Here is a 21,095-nt window from a genome sequence, read left to right on the forward strand (position 1 = left end):
TGGACAGAATCTAGCAGGGTGTGTGTACTGAGGGAATGCTTGGCGTCCCCCCTGAACCCATTGCAATGGGCGACTGACGGCACGATGCTGCAGCTCAATTGCAGACCACTCTGCAGGAGGAAGCGGCATTACGTTACACCGGCTGCTCAGTATTTGCCATTCAACTAGTTTTTGGAAAGAAGTGTTCACTAACAGTTAGCATTTGCTAAGTTTTATACAAATGGTAGAGGGATAGAAGAGGTCATTTATCTGTTTTGGGGGCATTTGGGGCCACGTTACATGGTAATACAGGTCTGCACGCTAAATCCGTACGGTGGTTGGGAGTTGCTGTAGCTCTCTCAGGACCACTGGGGGCAGGTACTGAAAATTTGCCATCCAGATGTCCACTTGGTTTCAAGTTTTGTCGCCTACCTAAAGTGTAAAGCATCCCATCAGCTTGTGCTAAGACTAAAGAGTAGTTGTCCACCCAGAAGTGACAGTTCAGTGACAAATAGTTCTGCCCTGCTTTACCCACCTTTGGGGGTCTGCTTCAGGACTTTTACATCAGTTTCAGCGCTCACTCAGATCACTTGGTATTAAATAGACAAGAAATCATCTGCAGACTGATACGGATTGGTAAAAGATGGGTGAAGGTGTTCACAGACAAAAGTAAAAACTTATTACACTTTTAGACATCTGGAACCTACAAAAATATATTCTACCAGCTAAATATTTTCCTAAAATTTAGGCAAGTAAAGTAGGTTTTACATCCAGGAATTCACGTTTGAACAACAGTTTGTGTGTGTTTTAAAGACACTGAACAGAAAGTAAGTTCCTTCAGAAGATTACCAAAAAAGACAACTGAATTAACTTACTATCAATGTGCATTTTCAGCATTTCATTAACTTTTCTCAACATACTGCAAAGAATATTGTAAGGTAATCAAAAAATGCTGAAAGGCACTTCAAAAAAGCTGTACTGTAAGTTACTCCAAACAGCCAAGTCTTTCTCATACATATTCTTGACAGGTGGGTCCTTTTAGAGGTCCAGGATTCATCCAGGGAAAGAAAAGCCTGAATACAAGCTAACAGATTTAACGTGTAACTTTCAGATGAGCCTGAAGAAGACACCTACATTTAGCTTTCACTAAAAGGCATTTTTTTGTGAAAGGGTTAAGCGACTTTTTCTTCATAGCACACTTCAAAGGTATGCTTTATTCACGTCTTGCTCAGCTGCCAAAGCAGACCTCTCCAGAGCTCCTTTTTCAACCATAGATGTCCTAAAAAGCCTTTTAATGTTGCGTTCTAATCACACCCTCAAGCATGTGCGCCATTATCACTTATTCTTTAAAAATCAGAGCTAAAAGCAAAACTGATTACTGCAAGAAATCTGTCTCCTTGAACAAAAATTGATTCAGAGTACCTTACTTAAAAGACAGGATAGAAAATTAAAGGGATACTGTTATGGTTAATATCTTTAAAAATGTTTAATTTGTCTTCCTTCATGGAAGCTTAAAATTGAAACTGCTTTCCAAATCAAATTTATTTCCTCATTTACACAAAATTTTCTGGCTATGCTTGAGACCTTTTTATTTACTTCTCAACTGCCTATATGAACCACAGCTAGAATAAGTTATTACACTATACAAGACATTTATTCCAATATATTTTTTAATTCCATAACAGCAATTCTTTTTTTTTTCCAGTCAATGGCATACCTTAGTAAGGTCTGTGATGTTCATAAATAAATAACATGCCCAATAAACACATAAATCTCCATGTATTTTTGTACTTCTTTCTTCTTTATTTTTAAAGTGTATACCACAATTACACGAACTACTACATTCCTGGCCCAATTCTCTGACCTCTATTCCCATTCCCACTAGCCAACCAAGGAAAACCCAAATGAGAAACCTTCTTCCCCACGTCCAACAAGCCTCCAGGCCTTGGCACAGTTCCTAGAATATTTTTGCACCTCCGTGGCAAAGTAGGTTAATAAAGGCTCTGGTCATATCCTCTAGACAGATACCTACTTTCCCACAATAACCATCCCCAGCATCTGAAGCTTCACTACCTGCTTTTCCTTGCACCCTCATCCTCCCTACCCCATATAGGGACAACACAAAACAACAACAAATAGTGTCTCAACTCCTTTTTGCCTCATTACTCCAATGAAGCTACGCAATAAGCACTGCAAACCAGCACCGCACCTCGTCTCAATTAATGTCATAGAATCTATCTATCTCAACACTCCATCTTCCAGGTTACATCTATCGTATTTCAGCCATTCCTTTTTTTTCCACCACTATCATGTTTGGCTGTTTGCCAGCATATGAAAAAATCAGAAGAGTATTCAAACCAAAGTCTGCAACAAATATTTGAAACACAGTCCCTCACTCCAAAGCACTTACACACCAGTCTTCTCTGCTACCACCAAGGGAAACAGTTGTATCTGTTGGTTAAGTATTAAGCCCCAGGACTTTGATACATTTGTTGTACGAGGCTCACTTTTAATTTTATGAAATACCTCTATTTATATTAATCTCCCCAAATTCTGCAGTAATGACAAATCTATGAACATTCATCAAGGTCTTTAGCTGGAAGAGGTAAATCTTATTTACGGACCTTTCAAGTTTCAACTCATATCCTACCCATTCCTTATTATAATACAAATACTTATTACAATTATACAGAATACAGTATTGCAACTTAGAGTACTTCTTAGTTGCCGCTCTCTCTTCCATCCCCTTTACCAGAAATCATTTTAAACAACAGTATTGTTATTTATCTGTCTTCCATGGGAGCGGATATCAGAATCACAGAACTTTACAATATTACTTAAAATATACATTAAGCTTATAAGGTACTGTAATTCCAACACCAACATTTAACAATGGCCAAAGCAGACACTCAGCAGAGAGGGCTCAATTCCTCCTCTACCGAATAAACCAAAACTAAGAGCTGAGAAACAAAACAAACAGCACATCTGACAGAAGTTCTTTCAGTGCTACCTCTTTCAGAGACAATAATGCTTTTTCTCATAATGGCAACTCAAACTGAAGATAATCCTTTGCATATTTTGACAATAGTGGTAAAGAGCCCAACTACATTCACAGCAGCTTCCTTGTTGTACCCAAGGCAACTGGACATCAGTTTTTCTGATCCTCCCTCTCTACATTTTACCCATGTAGATTATTGTAAACTGCTACTATTTTTTTTTCGTGTGTACAGATTCCTATGTGATCAACACTGCACAGTCATTCCTTCTTTGAATTACTGTAGGAACAGAAGGGACATGTCAAAACACAAGTATGAAATAAAGTCATAACCTGTACAAGTCTAGAAGATGCTTTAGGGCTATGGGATATTTTTGGAACATGAAAGAAGTGCTTTTTATTTTAGGATCTGTTAATGAAGATTTAAGAAAGAGCCACGACCTTGCAAAGAAGGAAAAAAAAATAAATCAGGCTTGTATTTATTAAGAGGGAGTTTAGAGAGACATCAGTCTCCCATTACCATGGACCAGTGAAGTGAATGATCCTCTGTCACATACCATCAAGTCTCACAGTGCTGCAAAAATTCCACCTATTTCCTTGACAGTCTCAATTACACTGGAGCCATAACCACTCCTTTTCATTAGGCTCAAAAGGCAATTTCAGAAATATTAAGATATTAGAGTGACAGACTAAAATAGACAGGTAAATAGTACCTTTGAATTAACAGCCTGCTGAGAGTGATACAAGACGCTTTACAATTCTTTCATGTCTGCAACAGGCAGAATGTGTAACTAGTGCAATTTCTCATCCTGTTGATAATTCTATGAGAGATCATTTGGCTTACTACTTAAATGACTGAAATACTGTAAAATTTGCAAAATCTAACTTTTCAGGTAGAAGCAAGTCCTTATCTATTTTATATTTTTTTTTAAGTAACTGCTCGGTATTGAGCATTTGGCAGTCAGCATTGCTCTTGTCAAAGTTCAAGTCCTTTAACCATAACCTTCTCCCTCTGTAACACTTCCCAAGACTTAATGTGACCCCCTTTCCAGCTGTGATAAAGTATATGACCATCACTCAAACAAATAATTAGGGTTTTTTGCAAGACAGGACAGCATCATTACGCCAGTATTATATCTAATGCGTATCTGAACCAAAGCATAGCTCTTCAGATGATTTGTTAAAGCCAGGAAAATGAACTCTAGCTTCAGAACTGAGAAGTTTTTCCATAGCAAGTCTATCTGAATGTTTAACAATTGCATAATAATACAGGAAGAAAATAAATGATCAATGTAAAAACGCTGACGACTAATTTTTGCTGGTCTCTATTGCTGACTTTAGTTTTGTTTCCTTTTCCAGGACAATATTTTCAGACTGAAGTAGAATTGAGTAATACTTTCATTATAACGATCAATAACTGAAATATTAATCAGTGATGTCATCAACCACACCGAGCCCTCAGAGATTAAAATACAAACGTACGTCAGGTATAAAATGAAGCTATGTTACTGCAGCTCTGTCAGCTGATGTGCAGTGTGCCTTCTATTGCTAAATAGAACACGCCACACATCTCTTCTACTGGCACTCACAAATAAAGGAGAGGTCACTCAGAACTGTCTTCCTCCTTTAATCTCATCCTTCCATAATATTTATTGCATTAGCTTTACGTCTTCATTTAATACATTTGATCAGGGCCTGAAGGTGTGAAATGCTTACTGTCCAGCAATTAAAGTCACTGGCTTAAGTTACAAAAGGTGTCATAAGACAGAGTAGCAAAGTTCAAAGGTTTATTGAAAGGCCTCGTCCCCTGTTCCTCTCCAAGTGCTGATGCTGGCAGGATGGAACACCTAGACGCTGTTGAAAAGTTGTATTTTTTTTATATCAGTAAATGTCTGCAAGGCTTGTCAGCAGAACAAAAAACCCAACCAACCCTGTTAATCTCATGGGGCCAGTGCCCAAGGAAACGGGTACCAGAAGCAGGCGATGGAGGAGACCACACACTGCAGTGATGCTTGGCCTTTTTTCCCTTTTTAAAACTTACCCACAATATGTAATCTTAGATAACTGTTTAAAATATTACAGGATCTTCAAGGAAAGATCTTCACCTCCCCAAAACCAACCTGAATTGTTATAAACCAAACTAATTTACATCCTACACAGCAGCTCTTTTGGTTTCACAACTTTATCCAAAATAAGACCAAAGTCAGACCTGGAGGGCTCTTCTCTAACCTATGAGTTTCAAAGCTATATTTAGTTTTAAATGATCTCTACGAACTGACGCGAAAACCCTAATATATGTTTCTCTATTCTGAGTCAGCCAAAGACCTTGTGATAACATAAATCACTACCATGGGTGTAATTCCAGTCTCGGGACATTCTAAAGTAAAATAGAGACTCTTGGAAGAAAACGCAGAACTTCAAAGGGGAATGAAATTAATGGCTCTGCAACACCTTAAACCCAAAGTTAAACAGTAGTTCAGTATGAAAAAAAATTATTACAAAAGGAGCCCCTTTACTGGGTCATATGATAGGTGACAAAATCTTTTTGGGAACAACTGTGGGAGTGATGATATATACATTTAATATTCAAATTACCGAGCACCTGTCAGTTCTTAATGTTCGAGATGAGGCTTTAGATGAGTAAACAGGAGCATAAAAACGATAAGGCAACATGCCCAAGACAGAGATCAGAGAAAAAGCCACAAGTAGGTCAAGCTGGTCCCGATTCTGTCAACATTCACCTACTTTTCTTCAACTGCTTCAGAAAACAATAAACAATCCAAACCTAAAGAACAGAAATGCATTTCTCCTTCAGCAGGGGCAAAAGGAAAGCTGCAAGTCAGATTATGGGCTTGGGTAAGTATGTCAACGCCTCGCCATAAAAAAGCACAGTGGAAGACCTTAATCCTCACTTTTCAAATACAATCAATGAGCAAATACACTCAGAAAAGCACTTTGATACCTTGAGTTATCTATAATAACTTAAAAAACAAATAAAAGGTACTTTCCACTTCATAATTAAAAACTACTTTTAGTTGAGCTGTTAGGTAGAACTCTTATTTGGTTGAATTAAATCAGGTGACCTATGGTAAAATTGATTTATTTTGCCCATCCATATTGCTTTATGATATTCGCTGTTAGAATAGTCATGCGTAAAGCCTGAGGGCATGCAGGATCAGTGCTGGTTCTTTCTTAGCCATGATGACACAGAGTCATTTCACAGAACACGCTCTGAGACTCTCCCTCTCCGGGAGCCGTCTGATCTATACAAGAGCAGACAAACATCTTGCTCTACCAGAGCATAAATGGCAACTTTTAATGGGTTTAAGATTTAAACCTGAAAAGAATTCTAGCCAGTCTTAATTTCACATTATCTTGTTCCAGTTCATCATCTGATACTCAGTTGTGAAGCAGCACTCAGCAGAACTACTACCAATTCAGGCCCCTGTCACACGAATGCCAGTGCAGGGACAGCGGATGGGCTGCCACCAACGTGGCTGTGAAACTGCACCCTTAACCTAACACAGCTCCTAAATTAAAACTGAGTCCTTCACATCAGATATGCCTGCCAGCAAGGATGAGGCATATAAAAAAATCTGAAAATGCCACGGACTGTAACAGAGAATTTATTTGGTCAGTTCAAAAGAGTGAAAGGAACAAGGGATGAGGAAAAACAGAGTTCTCCCTATTTAAATCACCAGCAATTATTATGTGGGAGCTTCTCTCCCCAACAGTTTGAACTTAGACATAAAAACAAGGTAGATGCTAGCATCTGTTTATTTCATTTTAAGAGCTGGGTGGTATTTTTCTTGATACAACTCTCCTTTGGTTTTATTTTTGGTTTTTTTTCATCTACATGTATTGAACTACAAGAAAACATAAACCATTAAACTCCATTGCCCTTCAACTGTACATCGTGTTAACAAGCTCAGCTTCCAGAATGATGGCTTAGGGGACATGCGCCCTTAGTAAAACTATTGGCAGATCTTCCATTTTCCAAGATGTCACTTTCAGCCTGCACCTGTTCATGTTTGTTCTGGATCCCTCCTTGCAATAGAAACAGGAATCGTGACTTGAAAAATGTTAATTGAGTGGAAGACTCCTCACTTTTGTTAAAAAACAAAAAAACGGCATCTCAATTTTTCTTGTATTGTTTTGACTGTCTTTATTATTATTTTTTAAATGCACATGAAGAGCTAAGAGCTAAGAGCAGATGCACCTTTCCAAACTGTTAGCCACAGCTCAGGCCAGATGCGGTAACACTTGGACACTAAGGACTCTATACAGTCTGTGTTTGTAACCTTCTGCAGTGTTACATTACGCATATTAATTTTGTGAGTATCAGGTCTTTCCATGACCTATTTGATCCATGTCCCTTCAGTCAGAACAATAACAAAAGGAATAATTTTGCTTCATCAACATACCCACAAGCTACAAATCAACATCAAGGAGGTCTGGTCTATAGGATTCCAACAGCCCTTGGGGAGAACACAGGAGAGCCAGAAAGCACTAAGAGATTCAGAAAATTCTCTTCTTTATTTTAGCTAAAAACGCTAGCCTAGGAAATGACAAAATTATGAAAGATGGATTGCAAGCAGTCTAGGAATAACTGTTACATTCTCTTCCTTCTTCATAAAGCTTACCTGCAAGATATTCTCCCTCCAAATAAGAGATCTGAAGGAAACGAGACAACAAGAATTTACAGAAACATCCAAAGAAAAGTTATATTGCTATATGAGAAGAGCCTTTTTAACAATGCTTTTGTTCTGCTTACTGCGTAATCTCTGGGGGAAAAAGCTCTCATTTAAAGCTTTCAAATAGTTTCATATCGGTTGTCAAGGGCCTTTAAAAACAAAGGCAGGAGGAACCAAAAAAGGTGCTGTTAAAAGACAGAAAGACGTACACTTCTATCCAGAAATCAGCACCGTGGGCTTCCACTCCAGAGAGACGTGCCATACAGAAACGAAAAGGGCTCAAAATGGACTGGGATATAACTTTTCCTGTATTTCCTGTAATAAACATTAACCTATTAATTAGGAAGAAAAACGGTTAAAAGAAAAATAAAATGGTTTCCAGTGAAACCAAGTCCACTGACCCAAACCCCACGCTAGACTCTCTCCTCTCCAACCTACAACCAGGCTGGCTTTCCAGTCGCACTCGCAGACCTCAACAAGTGCTAGCACAGACCTCAGCAATTACTTCACATGAAGATTGCTCCTTTTTGAAAATTGCTACTGCCTTTCTGGAATAAGTTTTGCTATTGATAGACAAACATTCTTCAATAGTTACAAGAATTTATATCAAATAAAACAATAAAATGCATTATTATGAAATTAAAACCCCTGTGCACACTTGCAAGAGAGAAGGGAAAGTCCGTAGCTTTTCAGAAAAAAAATAATAATGTAGATCAAAGCCAGACTACTCAACCATCGGTTCAATACCATCCTCAGCTTTATTGCTGCCTTTAAGCAGTCTCTATTCTAACACTACATTTAGCTTACAAAATGAGGAAACTATAAGAGCACCGCCTGGTGGTGCCAGAATAATGAAGAAAAATATTGCCATGAAACCAGGAATAGATTTAGGATTAAAATTTGGAATAGCACAATTGCAAAATGACAAGGAAACTAAATCAACAGTTTCTCTGGTGAGCAATTTTTTTTTGCACCTATTAAAATGTATTTGCATATGAAAGAGAATGGGGGGAAAAAATCCTCCGCTAGAGTCCAAAGATTCCTACGTTTCCCAGTATATTTTACTTTTCCACAAAATGCCCTGCAAGAGTTCTTGAACAGAAAGCTCTAATTTATTTTTTTCATATTACACATAAATACCATCATACCATGTTCTAAAAAAAAAAAAATAAAGAAATAACAGAAGATAATTTATCAAAGTACATATTCTACAAAATGATCCTGCTATAACCATTCTGGTGTTATATCCAACATCATAAACAGCATAAAAATTCCACTCACACGGATATGCTTCCAAGCCTTTATAGAAAAATACCACATCAGGAAATTAAAGAATGATACTACCAGGACACACTGATTCTGCTACAGGCCTCATGATTAAAGCTCAAATTCTTACTAAGCACTTTCAAACACCGTACATGGCCGCGTTCCAAAGTCAGACGTAGCCATGGAAGTTATTTAATATCAAGGCTTATATAAGTCTACCTTCATTTCTCCATCACTCTCACATAACAAAAGAAGATACAGCTTTAAATATTAAAATGCAGTCCCGATCGCTCTGGCATGTTGGTGTGCTGAATAGAACGCGCTTTGGCAGACGGCTGTATCCACCCAAAATGCAGTTTGTCCAGCCTCCGCTTCCCTCCTGGGGAAGCCGTACCCACCCGGGTACTCCAACATCGAGTTGTACACACTCAACTCCTTACGCGCCTGAGTCCAGCTGGACTCAAATGGCATTTTTTCCATGATTACTGAAACTCCCAGTAGTAATTTTGTAGCAAAATTTCTGAACTCTGAAACCTAGAAAAATGTGCTGACAAATTCATTGATCAAAGCTTTCGGTGTACTTTACAATATATAATCAAATATTAAAAGTATTAGTACCTTAACAATTTTACTGCATTACACTTTGGCCGAGTTAGGGCATTTCTGACCATAGGCGAGTTGGGGATTTCCCTAGAAGATACTCAGTTCTGGCATCTACACACTTGAATCACAAGTACTTGCACATGTTTTACATCCAGAGGCCAGTCTCTAGCCCATTCATATGGCATATATGACACACTAAGAAATGCCAAATGTTTCCGTAGAGCAGATGAATTTGCTCTTTTCCGGGTCACTCTTACAATGCACTATGGACGGAGCTCTAGTGATTCCCACAGAGTATTTATTTTCTACAATTTAGCCCTCATACCTAAACACCACTGTCTTCATTCAAATATGCTGTTGATAAGCTGCACTTCACACAAAGTACCACAGACAATACTGGAAAATAAGAAAAAGGGGTGGAAATGATGAAAAGGACAGTCAGAACACAGCAGGGGAAGAAAAACAATAAAGAAATCATGTTACCTATGTTATTTTTTTTAAAGCATGGCTTACTGCTACAACAGCAGCATTCATTTTTATAACCTCGCTGTATTTAGAGAGATTTACAAACCATACGCCTGTATGGTTTGTACCACTTTTAGCTACCACCCCATTCACTACCCATCCCATCCACTACCACTTGCATTCACTTTCTCCTTGTTACTGCTTATTACGGTTGAATACTATTATCAATAAATAAATGCATTAACCACATAAGCCTTTATCCTTTAAGTACATATTTGTACTGCCTACCATAAGCCACTTTCATTTAGGCATCTACTACCTCACTCAGGGGTCTACTTTTACAAAATTGGATGTAATAGTTAGTTTGACTCACAATAAAGCAAAACTTCCAGTATTTCCTATGTGATGTATTTTCAAATTATAACACGGGGGCTTTGTCCACTCTGGCTGCACTTCACTGTCTGTAGAACAGCTGAACTCATCCACGTTAGACAACTTCGAGAGCTATAAAGCTTCTTCCTGTGTTTGAAAACCAATCTGCGCTATTCCAACCCCGACAAGATAGCTGTCGTCTTCAAGAAACGCCATCAGTGCCAGATGCAGGACACAGTTCTGGCCCCAGCCAAGGGGATCCGGCACACGCAGCAGGGATTCTCCCATCTCCTCCATCCCGCATTGCCAGCTAACCCATCCTCATCCCAAGTCTCTCCTAGAAGCTCCCACTCTTCACTCCACACGTGTCTGCTCCCACCCTGCTATTTCCATAACTGGAATATGGTAGGAGATCTGTTTAACTCCAAACTCGACGTTTACCCCAGTGCTAATGAGTCTGTTTACTAGTGTCATCAACGCTAAAGCTGCATTACCTAAAACCATTATTTATTACTTTAAGAATTTCCTACCTTTACGGGTAATTTAGGACTCAAACTGGCAAAAATCCAAGCTAGGAAACTAGCTGTATTTTGTTTATAGAAAGTGATTATATCATTGTAAATACCTGGTACTAAGCAATAGAGAACATAGTTATTGATCACAGCCATTAAATAATCTATTACAGAAATTTAAAATGAACATTAGCTAATAAGTAAGTAGCAAGCATACTGCATACTTGAATTTCAGAAACAAAATCCAAACATTTTCAGATAGATTACTCTCATAATAATATTTATAACTTAATCTTTAATCAAGTGCTTACTCTTAGATTCTAAAGGTTACAGAGGAAATTGCAGTAACTGAGCCAAGTTTCTTTTTATTGAATTCTTTTGACCAGAAATAAATGGGTTTTCAGTAAACCCTAGAACCTGTTCTGAGTACAGATCCTGCTTTTTACATTACTTCTCATATTCCAGAAGGATTTTAAAATCTAAATTGCCCCTGTATCATCTTATTCTCTGTTCCAAGGACTTTCATTTTCCAATGAATTCAACAAAGTAGCCAGTTCTACTCTCAGGGAAGCTTCAGAGCTAGGAAATAAGCACAGAAATGAGACTAACAGAAATCTAAACACAGCAAAGGTATAACCAACAAAAGTAATTTATTCTTTGTCTCAGTTGAAATTCTGTTTGGACCAGTTAGAACACTCCCATAACATATTCTTGCTACTAGCAAGTAATTAACATTGCTTCAGCAGACCGCAGACCACGTACTGTATGAGAATACAAGTGTTAACCAAGCAATTGTGAACAGGGGCAGGGTGATAGGGGTGGCCACCACATAGTCAGCATGGAGAACCTTAGGCCAAGCAGAATACAGATATAAACTGAGTAAATGTTGCAACCCAGCTGTACACTGAACCCAACTAAATTATCCCCGGACCGTGCAAGAGGATTGTAGCGTTCTCTATCTGCCATTTCAACCCTTCAAAAATTGAGGGGGGAAAATTTTTCACATTCTGTGTAAAAAGAAGACTCGAATGTTCCACTGCAACTTTTCTGATTCAGAAACCAAAGGCATGCTGTGCTTAAGTGACCAAAGCTTCCATAGAGCTAGATCTCCTTTGTACACAAAATCAAGTAGTAAAGCTACTGTTCAGTATTTACCTACAAACAAGTCAGACAGACAGGACTTCAAAAGCTATCCTTCAAATACAGAACAGAACGTACTTACATACAGGAGCCTACACAAATAGTTTAACCTAAAATACAGTATTATCCCCCCAAACACCTCCCTCCGCCATAAAGCTCGTTCATCTATGCTCAGTTTTGCAGCCTAAGCCAGCTTCTCAATTCTCTTATTTTCTAACACTTAAATTACAGTTCTTGGTAATGTTTTTTAAAATGGCATATTAAAAAAATCCACAAATTATATTAACTAATTATTCTTCATTTAAATAAACACAAATTCAGTTTTAGTAAGCTCTCTACAACTTTGAGCCAACTTTTCTCATATGAAAAGCTGAATGTTACATATTCCAGACCAGAAGGCAGAACTTTCCAGAGGATTAAAGATACATGAGACCCAGATACAACCATTACAAGTCATCAAAAACCACTTCAAACATATCCCAAAGGCTTCCTTCTACTTTACCTGCCCAAAGCTATTTTCACTCTCAATCCCATTGTTCCCCCAAGAAATCAAGCAGCCTGGCGACATCAAGCAGCCTCATACAACACACACACTAGTTACTTGCCTTTATTTACTATTCTATTTGATCGTATACAATTGGTACAAACACTTACACATTCCCCCATTTATAAACACTAAAGGAGTTTGTGTTTTTGGATTAGTGAAATCAACAATTTAAACACGCTCTTAAAAAAAGGGGGGAAGAGTATGTGGGGGAGAGAGGGGAAAAGAACATCAGTAATATGTCTTCTGAAAAATCAATATTAGATTGTAGATCCAGTCACAAGCTGTTGTGCTGTAACATTTGCAGAATTCAGAGGAAAGAGAAAATACCGAATGCTACCATGATCTAACTGTATTATCAGCACACAGTTGTATGTGGATACAAACAACATCATGATTTGCAGGTGCTGCAAAACAACATGCATTTCAAGTGACCTGCGAAATGCTGACCTCGGCATAATTTACAGTGAACTAATTTATCCAAAATGGTCCTCGACCAACTTTGGGGGAAAAAAAAAAAAGTTATCCACATTCCTTCCTTCTTGCATCATCTTACAAGACAATAATGAACAATCTAGGATATTACTTAGATAGAATTTCACCTAATTCCCAACGTCTAGTCTGAATGCAAGGAGCTATTATATCCATTTCATTTAATTCAGCACATTTGGGGAACAGTCATTTAAACGTTAACAGAATTTTTCTTTTCATGAAATTTGAAAAAACCCACCTCAGCTTAAACATACAAGCTCTGTGAAATTTCCCATACATAAAAAAAACTGAATAAAGTCATTGTTCTACTATATTTCTTCACAAATAGAGTCAGAATCCAATTTAGACAAAGCAATCCTTTAAAAAATACTACATAGCTATTAAAGATAATCACCTGCAGATCCTTAAATTGTGATGGTAAGTGTGAAACACAATACACACTCTGCTCCGTAATGTGCCCATTGCCAGTATTGTCTCTCTTGCCTTAGGCATCCTCATGGTTTCCTCCAAGAAATAAGTAGCTAAAACCGACTCGGTCCCATTCTTCGGAAATCCCTGCATATCTGCATCAGCCGCCCCAGAGGGAGAAACCCAATGAAGTATGACACACAATGTGGAAAACCAAAAAAGCCAGCGTTCGGTGCAGTGCTCGTATCCAGAGCGGTTCCGCCGGGGACCCAAAGCCCGTGTAAGCCAGCTACTGGAAGCACAGAGACTCTGCCCAGCCGGACAGCAGGAGGTGACATTATTTAAGAAATGGCATCCTTAAGAAGTCAGGCAATTTTAACGACATTCATTGCACAGCTTCTATCAGAAAGTGTTTGCATACTGGAACTAGAAAGAACTAAGCAGCAGTAATCTTTTCTAACTGGAAACTTCTGCTCACATTTTTCTGTTACAGTCTATGCAGTCAAAGCAGATGCATCATTTGAATGGAAAAGCTTCATATTTACCTAGATGAGTGACAATCGTCAGCAGTGTGAAACACAACAGTCAACACAGCCAGCCAAGTTCTCCAAATATCCTGGAAGGATTTTTTTTAAACTATTTCTGACCATTTTATTTATTAATTTTAAACTCTTCTGTTACCCATTACTAAAAGCAAATTTCACTATACCAAAACCCAACACATCACATAGTAAATTTTTTCCACTCTTAAGAAAAAAACATGAGTTATATTCTTGATTAGTACTGTTGTTGCATGTTAGCCAGCTGGAATATCACTATTTTAAAAGGCTCTTTGGATTTGTCTTGGATTTGCTTAGTTTGAATGTTTCGTACGGATCTTCTCTCCAGATAACATTATTGGCGTGGATTATGCCTTCCAGAGCCTCTTTATCCAATTCTGGTGGATATTCTGTTCCACCCACCAGAGATAGCACTCCCTGCTCACAGTTCTCCATTTACACTCGGTCTCATTCACAACAAGAGCACCAGGATAAACTTTAGAGTCCTTTTGTGTCTTTTTGATCAATCACAAAAAAGTCATTTTAGACTAATACAAGATGTCAGATGAAATCATTTAAAGCAAAGCAAACAATTGTCCATCTAAATGCTAACTAACACAGGACATTTTCCTAATGTTCAAGTACTGTCTTCCACTAACAGGTGAGTTTTGAGGGACTGGAAAAAGATCGTGATCCAAACAACTTTAGCTTAGAAAAAAGTCCCTCACACTGAAAGCCGTAAAAGGTTTCATAAAACAAATTTTCATAATTCATCTTTTTCTAAACTTTTCATGCTTACCAGACTGGACTTTTGCATTATTATTTGCATTAACTATGCAAAACATCATCCTGGTTCACAGCAATATCAGATATCAGGAGGGGAACTTATCCTGCAGTTATTCATACTTTTTTGAAGCTGTAACAGCTTTTTTTTTTTTCTCCCCTAATATACATTCTAGCAATTTTGTCCAAAACGTATTATCTATGCTGCATACTTGCTCAGGTTCCGTTAAAGTAACAGTTAGGAGATTATCGGTTTATCCTGGAAACATCTTTCCTACTGCTGTGCTTAGTATCAGTATGGTGATAAAACCCTCTTAAAATAGTTCTAGGGTCCAGGCAACAATCAGTTGTATGCAATATTCTTGCGATTTTGGTTTAGCAATGACTTTAGTGATTTCAGGCCTTTGAAGGCCAGGAATGAGCAGTAGGTTTAGGCTAAACAATTTCTGCCTTTAAAAGTTATGGCAGTCTGTACATAATGTCCTATCTCAACAACAACAGCCAAACTATTTGGAACGCTATACTGCTCTTTGACTTTCTGAATAAAAAGGATTAGAAGCAAATACATTAAAAACTATGCTACAGTTAAAAATTGTGTAAATCAGGGCTTCTTTTAAAAAAAAAAAAATCATATGCTTTTTTCTATTGTCATTTGTAACAGATTTCCCCCAGAGATGCCTTTTAACATAGTTTTGACAATAATAAAACAGATTGCTTGATTTCACAATCTTTGATGAATGACAATAACTTTTCAAAATCGGAGCTACATAGAAGACAAACACAATCCCCACACACCTTACAGAGCCATGGTTTCTTATCTCACGGGAGTGGATATATCTCAACTAACAAGACATTTTCATAAAATTTCAGCAGCGGTGTTAACAGCTTGAACCAGCAACAAAAGTAATTATTCCCTGTCTCCCTCCACAGAAGTTGCAGTTCCTCTTCACTGGCCTAGGAATCCTGCGTGAAAACAGCACAAACGCCTCTTGCAGAAGTATTAAGGCTTTATCCCTCACTTCGAAACCTATAAGCAGGTTCAAAGGATATTTTTTTATCATCATTATTGTTATTATTAATTTTTAGAATCCCACCAGATGGCAGTAGCATGTCTCCCCAGAGCAACAGGGAGCACTTCTGCAAAGGACAGCTCCTTATTCTGAGAACAGACACAAGACTTCCAAAAATCAGACAATTTGAAGCACGGGGCAGAAACAGAGTTTGTCGCTGAAACTAAAATCCAGATATATTTTTTTCCCAACGCTTTAAGAATGTGTTAACAGTGAATACTCGAGAGCAAATTGCTCTGTTTTCAGCAAATTAGGTACGCAACTTGGTTCGTGGCAATTTGCCAAACTCGAGCGCAGTTAAGCAAATCCGCAGAACCTGGGGAAGGTCCCTACACATCTTTTCCTGCTTCAGCAACTTCCCGCCCCGCTTTTGTCACAGTCCAGAAACACCGAGCTTTGCTATTGCATTAGTATGCACATCTTTACGTTAAAGCACAATGATAAATATAGCAACTTAATGCCGATTGTTCAAGAGATTCTCTCTGACTTTGCCAGTCTGGGTTAATTTCACTTTAAAACTGACTTGTATTCAAAAGAGACGATGTGCCAAGGACAGTTGATTTAAAACGCAATGGTGACTAGAAAAGCGAGGATACAGTTTGTGTGTATGAACATGAGTGGCAGCAACACAAGCCTGCACGAGTTAATACTGAAAATGCTGAAGCACGATGCTTTGGCTCTTCACGAGCGAAAAACTCCAGCAGCACATTAGCTACCCTAAAACATCATAAAGTACCAGACAAATGAGCTAATGACAAATGCTAATTCAACTGCCAAGTCAAAATCTCTCTCAGTAAGCTAACGGGAAACTCAATACCACACTCTACTGATTACTTCTTTGACGAGCTAAACTTAACTGCAGGATAAGTTGTATCTTTCTAGACAATGCAATGACACATCTGAGTGGTGAGATGAAAGACAACTTCTTCAAATACTCAAACTGTCTGCAGAATAATATCCATTTCCCTCAGAAGTACAGATACCAACTTTCAGTTATTTATTAGTGCCGACACATGCTCAGAAAGAGAAACAGATAAGCAACAGAATCCTTATTCAAAATTAGCTTAGGCCTTACGTTACTGAAAATTCTGTTACACTTGTACCAAAGTATACCTTTATCCTGTCTAAGTCAACTTAAACTATAAATATCCAACTCAACGTTTATGTTCAGTTGCATTACCTCACATGGCTAAAATTAAATTACACAGGCATTCTTTCACCTTTTGAATGAAAGCTAAAATTCAGTTTAATTATTGCTTACAAGTGTCCTCCTAAATTCAGTCTGCAATCACCTGCAGGAGTAAACATGAAATGCCAAAAGCCTAACAGTGACCACTGAACTCAAATACATGTGAGCAAAGAGGAACTAATGTCAACCAATTGCACTCTCGGTCCATGCAGCCTCGCAGCTTTACCAAAGGAGATCTGACCTCCACACTTCTGCTTTTATTTTATTTAAAACCCTCCCTCTTTTTCTTTTTCTTTTTTTTTTTTTTTTTTTTAAGATGTTGTTATCTTGAAGTAAGAGCTGTGGTTACAACTTTGCGAGGCCCGTCCCACCAGTGGCCATTCCTCTTGCGTGAAGGCAGTTCTGGGTCAGGGGCTGGACGCTTTTGGCACCGCTCTACCTGATGTCAGCCAAGGGCAGACCCTGCTGCTTTCTCCACTTCTGTTTTTCCCCTCAGCGTTTTTTATGTTATTATATTTAAATATGCAAGCATGACCTTTTATTCTACTGAATATTATGAAAGCAGATCTCTCTTTCCACCTTATTTTTTGGCAAACAAAACTCAGAAAATAAAGACCTAGGAAATATATACAGGTAAACAAAATGCTTGAAGGAACGATAACAAGGTCTGATCTTACATAACAATCTAAATTTAAGCAATTCTGGAACAATTAAGTTAAACTCCACACTTTATCAAAAAAAAAAAATACATGAACAGATGGAAATAATCTTTGGATAATTTTTTACAGCAGATTTCTTGTCAGTTTTCATTCTTTTATATCAACTTTTTTATACTGTACCACAGCAAGAACACAGCAGTACTAACTGTACAACAGCACCCCTCCAACCTCGAAAACTTAGCATTTAAATTAACTCCCTAGGCCTTCTGAATTAAGGGACACAAGATCAACTATAAGATTAACCCACGCCTCAGTTTGTGCAGCTTGTTCAGCCTTCTTAGAAAACGTGATTTTATTACAAACACCGGTCTGGTTATGAGCGACCAACTTTACGGGCTGGGATGAAGGAATAACATGTCTTGCTTTTCTGAGGCCTGTCCTGCAAAGCACGTTGCCTGTGTGTGCTGGTTCAGGCTGCAGCCCCCGGCACGCAATGCTTCTCTCAGAAAAAATGAAATACGGACAGTACCTACAGCAAAACTCCTCAAGCACCACAGAAAGTCTTCTCGACTGAATGCTGGGGAAAGTCGTGTGCGGAGACGACACGGTTGCACGCTTCAAACTTTGTGGTACAGGAAGTGTGCTGCAACACGCCTGCTCTCAAAAACACCACCGAGGCATCTTTCATGTTTCTAATGAACATTTCAGAATACGGTAAACTGACAACTGTTTACTAAAAAAAAAAAAATAAATCAAAAATCATGCTGGTTTTGCTTCAGCGATCCTGAAGGGCAATAATTACACACAGTGTATTACAGTGGTCACAAAATATACTAGAAGAGATTACGCTCCACTGACAGAATCCTCTGAAATAGCGTCTGGGGGAATAAAAGGAGGCAGTACTACAGTAAGACAGAAAATCCCATTTACATTTATGAGAGGAGAGCAAAGTTCAGCTATTCTGTTTCAGGTAGCATAGAGCATTCTACCATAGGTCAAACAGTCTCCTAGACAAAGATCTTGAGAGATGACTGAAGAAGGAAGACATTTTCATACACTTTTAATTTCTAACTCTTAAGTCTGGTCAAAACACATATTCTAATGCTCATTTGTTAACCTGAAATTCTAGGGAGCACAGCTTAGCTACACAGAATACATATTCTAATATAATGTTTATAAGGTATATAAACACGTTGCATTTGTCTCAGAAGAGAATGATGGTGTGGCCTGTTAGTCAGAGGTTGCTCTTCACCACCCTAAACTTTGTTCTGCCAACAAAAACAAGTGAAGCCAACTTTCTAAGAACAGAGAAGAACCGGTAAAAAAATTTGTAGTAAGCAGCTTTCTTGTATTCTGATTCAAATGACAAAACCCAAGAATGAATTATGATCTGGTAAAAAAAAAATGAAAAGGAAAAATCGGTTCAGTTTTTTTGTCTTTACTCACCAGACAACACCAAAGGCTCCATATCCAATAGGTCTGTCCGGCTCAATGTCCAGTTGCTGTTGTGGATGTTGTGAGTGCTGATGATGGTGCGCTTTAACTGCAGCAGCTGCTGCAGCTTGTACCTGAGCTGGGGCTGCTGCAGCTGGTCCAGGGGCCTGGCCCGGTGCCGGTGATGGGAAATATGGCTGCTGCTGCCCTGGGTTTAACATTGCCGCCGCTGCGGCCGCCGCTGCCGCGGCCGCAGCTGCCGAAGAGGCATGCTGCTGTACGGGATGCACCGCAGCGGCAGAGCCTGGATGCAAGTGATGCTGAGGGTGGTGGTGGTGATGGAGGTGAGGAGGAGGGAGGTGAGGAAGGTGGTGGTGATGGTGGTGGTGGTGACCTGCTGCTGCTGCAGACGTACCGCCATTGTAAGCCGCCATCATTTTTGCGTTGGCTGTCGTGCCACAAAGAGACATTCAAAAAAATGCCCTTTGATTGGATAACAACTGGGTCAAGCTGTCATTTGGCCATAAAAATGAAATCTGCTACACTTTAAAAGAAGTTGGGTTTCATCATACACGGCCCACCTTTAAAAACATTGAGCTCAACTGGCCTTATCTCTTCACGAAGCCAAACAATTTGGAGAATCGCTTCATGTGTGCGTGAGCCAGTGTGCACGAACCCTCTTCCCCCAAGAGTCCAGCTCTGGTTGGCTACTGAAACTCCATCCTTGGGCAACTGGATTGGGTTTTGTTTGGTTTTTTTCTTCACTTTTTTGTCTTGTTTTGTTTATAAAAAAGGAATACAGCAATCAATCCCCCTTCCCTCCAGAAGGAGGGTTTGGAGTCTCTCCCCTGGAATACCCTGAGAGGACTGACAAGTCTACCCCTTCCATTCCCACATCCTCTCCATTTACCCCCTCGAACCTCCCTGAGCGCCCAGGCACCTCCTACATAGCTCCCTCCTTCCAGGCACCTGCTCCCTCAAATACGGAAAGACAAAAAAAAAAAAAAAAAAAAAAAAAAAAAACAAACCAAAAAAACTTGGGAGTTTGCAACTTTTCCTTGAAGGCCTGAAACACACGCAAGCACCCAGAAAAAGTGAGGAGGGACGGGAGGAGCCGGGGGGGGGGGGAGGGCGGGGAGGGCGAGGATCGGGCGGGGGAGGGCAAGAGGGGATGAGGAGACGATAAAAATAGATGGAGGAAGAGAAAGGGCCGGGGCAGGGCAGCAGCCGGCGGCGGGGCGGGCGGGGACGGGGCGGGGAGGGGAGATGGGAGCGGGGAAAGTGACAAATGACTGACGGGGGCGAGCGCGGGCCGGGGGATAAAGAGGGGGCGCGGGGCGGCGGCGCGGGGGGCGGCGGCGGCGCCCTGACAGCCCGGGCCGGGCGGCCGGGCGGCGGGCAGCGCCTCTCGGGGGGCGCCGGCGGCTGCTCCCCCCGGCGGGGCGGGCAGGAGCGGGCCGGGTGGGGGGAGGGGGGGGGGGGTCTCCGCCGCCTGCCTGCGGCGGGCAGGGGTGGGGGCGGCGGGCTCTCAGGCCCCCGCCGCGCAGCGCCGCTCCGCCCCCCGGCCGCCGCCGCCGCCTCGGCCGCCCGACCCGCCGCCGCCGCCACTCACCTCCTCACGGAGCCCCAGCGCGGAGCGCACAGCGGGCACGCGCACCCGGCCTGCCCTCCCCCCGCCGGCCCCCCCCCGCCCCCATGCGGGGCGCGCGCCCGACACCCGCCCGCAGCCAATCGGACCCGGCCCACCAGGCTCCGCGAGAGCCGCCCCCACCCAATCACCGCGCGGGACCCAGCGCGGCCGGCCCATAGGACTCGGCCGCTGCGGAGACTCCCTGACTCAGTCCCGCCCCCTTGACCCCAGCCGCCCAATCACCGCGCGCCTCCGCGCCCAGAGCCAGCGAGACCCCGCGAGATTCCCTCACCTCACACAACCCTCACCTCGGGTGGCCCC

General features: G+C 40.5%; 1 protein-coding gene across 6 annotated transcripts in view; it reads right to left on the reverse strand.

Moving 5' to 3' along the window:
- Window positions 1-20,775, reverse strand: part of NLK (nemo like kinase) — a 67,343-nt gene extending 46,568 nt beyond the window's left edge. For 2 of the 6 annotated variants that reach the window (XR_008467681.1, XM_054208739.1), the window contains exon 1: window positions 19,157-20,231. Coding sequence is in view for 5 of the 6 variants with exons in the window: in XM_054208739.1 (XP_054064714.1) it covers window positions 19,157-19,614 (458 nt within the window). In the remaining variant the exon portion in view is untranslated. Of the gene's footprint in view, window positions 1-19,156; window positions 20,238-20,756 lie in introns of those variants that run through there. The other 4 variants (XM_054208741.1, XM_054208740.1, XM_054208737.1 and 1 more) reach the window with 3 other exon arrangements.
- Between the last annotated feature and the right edge of the window lie 320 nt (window positions 20,776-21,095).

Source organism: Rissa tridactyla, chromosome 7 (genome assembly GCF_028500815.1).
Source record: "Rissa tridactyla isolate bRisTri1 chromosome 7, bRisTri1.patW.cur.20221130, whole genome shotgun sequence".
NCBI classification, from domain to species: Eukaryota; Metazoa; Chordata; class Aves; order Charadriiformes; family Laridae; genus Rissa; species Rissa tridactyla.